This window comes from Rattus rattus, chromosome 2 (genome assembly GCF_011064425.1).
Source record: "Rattus rattus isolate New Zealand chromosome 2, Rrattus_CSIRO_v1, whole genome shotgun sequence".
Lineage (NCBI taxonomy): Eukaryota > Metazoa > Chordata > Mammalia > Rodentia > Muridae > Rattus > Rattus rattus.
This window is the reverse complement of record NC_046155.1, coordinates 6195028-6200663: the sequence shown is the minus strand read 5'-3', so window position 1 is coordinate 6200663 and position 5636 is coordinate 6195028. Positions and strand designations below refer to the sequence as shown.

At 52.6% G+C, this 5636-nt stretch overlaps 1 protein-coding gene across 3 annotated transcripts; it reads right to left on the bottom strand.

Moving 5' to 3' along the window:
• Positions 1–2228: 2228 nt before the first annotated feature.
• Phlda2 (pleckstrin homology like domain family A member 2) lies at positions 2229–3781 on the bottom strand. 3 transcript variants are annotated; one of them, XR_004386999.1, is made up of 2 exons: positions 2693–3781; positions 2229–2500 (listed from the first exon to the last, which is right to left on the bottom strand). XR_004386999.1 is itself a non-coding variant. In XM_032895329.1 (2 exons), exon 1 carries the CDS (start codon positions 3151–3153, stop codon positions 2761–2763), a length of 393 nt encoding a protein of 130 aa, XP_032751220.1. In that variant the 5' UTR covers positions 3154–3781; the 3' UTR covers positions 2229–2500; positions 2738–2760. The 3 variants fall into 3 exon arrangements, 2 of the variants coding, with proteins under 2 accessions (XP_032751220.1, XP_032751221.1); XM_032895329.1 differs by having other exon boundaries at positions 2738–3781; XM_032895330.1 differs by having other exon boundaries at positions 2801–3777.
• Positions 3782–5636: the final 1855 nt, after the last annotated feature.

The window sequence follows — 5636 nt, the reverse complement described above, 5'->3', positions numbered from 1 at the left end:
TTCTTTGGGCTTTGCCTGGATCTGTGGGTAACAAGCCTGGGGATCAAGAACAGAGCTGAGCCACAGGGCTCTGTGGAGGAAGAATGCTGGCTCCAGGGAGCCCCAGTTTGCCAGTTCCATGTCATTAATCCAGGTCGGTTTAAAAGGCAGGAGGCGTTGTATTCGTTGTATTCGTGCAGGCCGTTGATCCCAGCACCCAAGGGGCAGAGGCAGGCAGATTTCTGAGTTTGAGACCAGCCTGGTCTGTATACTAACTTGCTAGTTCCAAGCCAGCTAGGGCCACATAGCGAGACTTTGTGTTTAAAGGAAAAGGAGGAAGAAGAGGAGGGAGAAGAGGAGGGGAACTAGGCTTGAGAGGGATTTAAAAACCAAGAGCAGGGGTTGGGGATTTAGCTCAGCAGTAGGCGCTTGCCTAGGAAGCGCAAAGGCCCTGGGTTCGGTCCCCAGCTCGAAAAAAAAGAACCAAAAAAAAAAAAAAAAAAAAAAACCAAGAGCATAACCCCACCAACACCTTTCCCAACTTTGAAACTGCACCAGGAATACTAGTCTGGCCCCTGAGACCTGGTCTACAGAGAGTCCCAAGACAGCAAGGGCTATGCACAGAAATCCTGTCTTGAAAACAAACAAACAAACAGAAAAAAACACAAAATTAATAAAATGTAATTAAAAACAAGCAAGCAAACAAACAAACTGGGCTTAGTGGTGCACACTTTTAATCCCAGCATTCCAGAAGCAGAGGTAAGTAGATAGGATAGGTCTCTGAGTTTGAGGCCAGCCTGGTCTACAAAGTGAGTTCCGGGACGGCCAGGGCAACACAGAGAAACTCTGTCTCTAAAAAATACAAAAGACAAACAAACCCAATGACCTTAGAATTCTCAAACCTCAGAACTCCACAATCCCTAAACCGTGAGATCCATCCACAGTCCATCCACCACCTCAGAACATGGCGTCCTCACCAGCAACAGGGGCCGGTGAGCTTGGTCTTTTGACCATATAAAAAGATCTAGGGGGCTGGAGAGATGGCTCAGCGGTTAAGAGCTCCGACTGCTCTTCCAGAGGTCCTGAGTTCAATTCCCAGCAACCACATGGTGGCTCACAACCATCTGTAAAGAGATCTGATGCCCTCTTCTGAAGACAGCTACAGTGTACTTATACATAATAAATGAATAAATCTTTTAAAAAAAAAAAGATCTAGGGAGGAGGGAGGTTCTCAGGCAAATGGAATGGAAGGGTCCTGGGAGTCTACTATCACTTCTGCTCTTAGAAAGCCCCTCCCTCGTTTGCTCTAATAGACAATTCCTTGTAAGAAAAAACAACTCTAATATGAAGCCCGCCTAAGGAGAAGGGGGTGGGGTTTCTCCCTCTCCCAGTACTGGCTTCCAAGGCCAAGCTGGAAGGCATGCAGCGCCCCCATCTTTGGCATTCCCACAGTCAGAGAGGCTTGGACAGGAACTGGGTGTCTGTCCCTCTGCCTTTTGGGGCTTGTCCTTCAGTAAAACCTTGGAGGAAGAGATTTACTTCTGTCACAGGCCCTACCACCTGGCTGGCTGCCTGCCTACTTGACACAGACTTTGAGCCCCTTAGCAGGAACACAGCCAGGTGAGGAGTCAGAGTGGATACCTGGCAGGTGACCCGAGAAGTGGGGTAGAGGTAGGACAGGTGTCTGGTAAGCTCTCAGGCTTCACACCAGGGCCACAGCTCTGGGCCTCACTGCTCTGTCATTGGAGACAGCCAGGCCTGCCTCCCATCGGTGGCAGATATACACAGCGTGCTGTCCCTGCTCCTAGGCACTGGACAGGAGGGCTGTCTCAAGCCACTGTGGTCCAGCGATGGGGGTTGTCAATGAGTAAACAATCAATGGTCCTTGGAATCCACTGCTGGACAGATGGTATGTGGGTGGGAGGGGACAATGAGGCAGCCACCCTAGTGGACGGAGCAACCTCTCAGATGTCCAGGAGGTGCTAACTAGGGAGTGAACTCTAAGCAATCCCCACCAGCCGTATCCTCTCGAGAGCCACACCCAGGAGCAAAAGGTAGCCAAACCACACCCAGAGGACTTCCTGACCTAAAGAGACTGTGATCCCCACTGGCAGATGACAGTTCATTCAAAGGCACTTTGAATGTCCTGGGATGTGGAGAGGGAATGACACCGGATAGGAGACCCGTTCAATTCCACCCTTCCACACATACGCCCCGGTAGGAACTACACGGACCACACAGTTGTTAAAAAAAGAAGTTGGCACTGTTTATTTGGGATGAAAATATGGTATAAAAAAATATTAACACGGAATGGTGGGTTGGAAGCAGGTAACCAATATAAATACGGTCCAATAAGTTAATGCACCCGCACAGCGGGGCAAGGCTCAGCAAGCACGGGAATATCTTCGGTGAAGAACAGCGGCGGCGTCACCCGGGGCATCCTCTGGGCTCCTGGGCTCCTGGGCTCCGGTCTGATGCGGCAGCGTAGGCTGGTTCCCGGCTCGACTACTCCCGTGGGTCTCTGTAGGGAGAAGACTGAGTCAGGAGCTGCCCGGAGTGCAGCCTTTAAGTCTCCAGGTGGGGCCAGTAGCTCCTGCCATGCGTCCCAGGTCCCCTCTCCAAAGGATTCCATAGGATTCCCCCCCCTCCCCCGCGCCCTGGCTTTTAAAATCGAAGTTTTCCCCGCTGGGAGGCTTGACCGCCATCCATTCACCCCCGTGCCCGGTACTCCGACGCCGTGGACGAGAGTGGTACTCACCACGGACCCAGAGCTCTCCGCCCTCAGGGCGAGGACTGCGTTTCAGACGCAGAATGCTGATACCTGAAGCGGCGAAACTCCTCCAGCGCCCGACGGTTCTGGTAGTCGATCAGCGCCATGGTGATGGCCGCGTTCCAGCAGCTCTCGACTGTGCAGCGGAAGTCGATCTCCTTGTAAAAGTTGGTGACGATGGTGAAGTACACGTACTTGGAGGTGTGCTCCACGCAGTCCACCTTGAGGATGGAGTGGAAGTACAGCTCCTTGGGCCGATCGCTGTTGCCGGAGAAGAGGCGCAAGCGATCGGCCGTGAGCACGCAGCGCTTCTTCTTCCAGACCTGGAACAGGCTGTCGCTTCGCTTCTCCAGCTCGCCCTCGCAAAGAATCTCATCAGAAGTCTTCACGGTTTTCGAAGCCATTTCGAAAGCTTGCACCAAATGCGCTCGCTCTGCTGAGGGCCGCGGCCCCGGCGTGGGCCTTATAAGGACTCCGCCCCGCGATCTAAGACACGCCCCGGAGTCGGGCACTCTCCTGCCCAGGCAAGCTCCGGGAGCTGCCCCCCACCAACCGCCCTAGGCTGCCCCTTACCCATTGCTTGAAGCTACCGCTTATCGGAGGACGGGGGGTGGGGGTGAGAATTGCTAGGCGCCTCTCTGACGGGAGCCCGAAGCCTTCCCTCCAGTCCCAACGTCCCAGCAGCCAGGTGGAGTGACTTGCGGTCCCCTCCCCGCCCGGGCTCCGGCCCTGCCTACAGAGGAATGCACCTCAGCGGCCCCTGCCCGCTGTGACTCAGGAGCTGGGAAGCCCCGGGAAGCGCCCGGACCCCTAGACAGAACTACAGCGCTCAGAATCCCACTCACGGGGAGATCGAAGACTCCTGAGCACCAGGGTCGTGGACCCACGGGTTCTTTCCAAGCCCTGGCCACCGTCTCCTCCCACCTGGGGCGAACATCCAAAGGCCGCCCACTAGACTTTCTTGGGAAGTAGCCCTGCCCCAACGGGCTTTATCACCCCTGTTGCTCCCCAAAGTTGTGCCTCGAAGTTCTCTGAGTTTCTTTTCCCTTCTGTAAAATGGGACAATGACCTTTGGTAAGTTAGGAAGTGCAGAAGTGGGAGGAGGAACAGCACCCTGCAAGGATCAGCCACGTGAAGAGAAAGGCCTGCCTCATTCCTTGTGTGCCCCAATCTAGGTGACTGACACTTCGGGCTGCGACCGTATAACCCCGACGTGTAGAAAGTTCGGGGGGACTGGGGCTAGCAAAGCTAGCTTGGGGAATGCGGGGACCGACCTAAGAAGGGCCAGGGGCGGCGGGGGTGGCTGAGTCATCGCCTTTCAGTGCAGGATTTTATTTACCCTCTGCCTTTAAAGGTTTAATAGTAGCAGGAAGCAGACGCTGCTCCTCCAGGGTTCCCAGGGATGGGGGAGGGACTAGCCGAGGGACCCCAGGAGTCCCCTGCTATGGTGGGGTGGGGGCAGGGGTGCTGCAAGGAAACCTTTCCCCCTTCCCCCTTTCCCCTCACCCCGGCTGTTAGAAAACCAGATACCTTGGTCTAAGCGATCTGGCTCCTAGTGAAAACGCAGGTTCCTCCTTTTAAACAATTAAGGCTGACAGCCTAAAACTCCAGTTCTGTGGCTTGGTGTTGTTCTAAGGCAGGTTTATACCGCAATGAGGAGGCTGAGGCAGGAAGGACCAATCTAGGTGAGTGTAAGTCTAGGTTTTACAGTGTGCTCGAGACTAACCAAAGCCGCAGAGCAAACGTGAAGTAAGCTGGCTCAGCAGTTAAGGAGAGCGCTTGTTGTGCTCGCAGCGGACCTAAGTTTGGTTCCTGCTCCCAGTTGGGAACGCACAATCACTGTAACTCCAGCTCCAGGGAGCTCTCTCCTGCCCGGCCCTACCCCCCCAACCCCCGCCCCCCAACACACATTCATATGCATTAAAATAAAAATAAATTTTAAAAATAAAAAGAAACTTTGAGACTGAACCAATGGATTCCAAGGTTAAGAGTACTTGTTGATTTTTCAGAGGCCTGGGTTGGGTTTCCAGCCCCTACAGGGTGACTTACAGTCATCCATGACCCCAAACAATGTCCTCTTCTGACTTCCTCAGGCACACATGCGTACATGCAGGCAAAGCACTCAAACACATAAAATGAGCTAATTTTTTTAAAAATGTAAATATAAACCCACAAAAAGAAAGCTGGTGGCCTGGAGGTGATGGCTCAGCGGTTAAGAGCACTGACTGCTCTTCCCGAGGTCCTGAGTTCAAATCCCAGCAACCATCTGTAATGGGATCTGATGCCCTCTTCTGGTGTGTCTAAAGACAGCTATGGTGTACTTATATATAATAAATAAATCTTTAAAGAGAGAGAGGAGAGAGAGAGGAGAGAGAGAGAGAGAGAGAGAGAGAGAGAGAGAGAGAGAGAGAGAGAGGGAGAGCTGGCAAGCTGGTTCAGATGGTAAAAGCACATGCTTTCCACTGTGATGGCTTGAGTGTAATTCTGAGAAAAAGAACCTGAGTCCCTCAAATTGTACTCTGATCTTGGTGCACATGCAGAGAGAGAGAGAGAGAGAGAGAGAGAGAGAGAGAGAGAGCGCGCAAAGTATTGTTTTTAAAAAATTTTTTTCTTTTTTTTTTTTTTCGGAGCTGGGGACTGAACCCAGGGCCTTGCGATTGCTAGGCAAGTGCTCTACCACTGAGCTAAATCCCCAACCCCCTTTAAAAAAACTTTTTAAATAAAGAAATTAACAAAGACATCCCTAATGGCTCTCGCTGTGTGTTCTACAAGCCCCTGTTCCCAATACACACAGAGGCCTGACCTTCAGGGTCCCTAAGGAAAAATGAGCCTCAAAAGCTTTGCCCCGGCCCTGAGGGGTGTGTGAAGAGCAGAAGTGTCCAGGATA

Coding starts and splice junctions, on each gene's coding strand:
- Phlda2 (XM_032895329.1), bottom strand. CDS start 3,153: ATGGCTTCGAAAACCGTGAAGACTTCTGATGAGATTCTTTGCGAGGGC.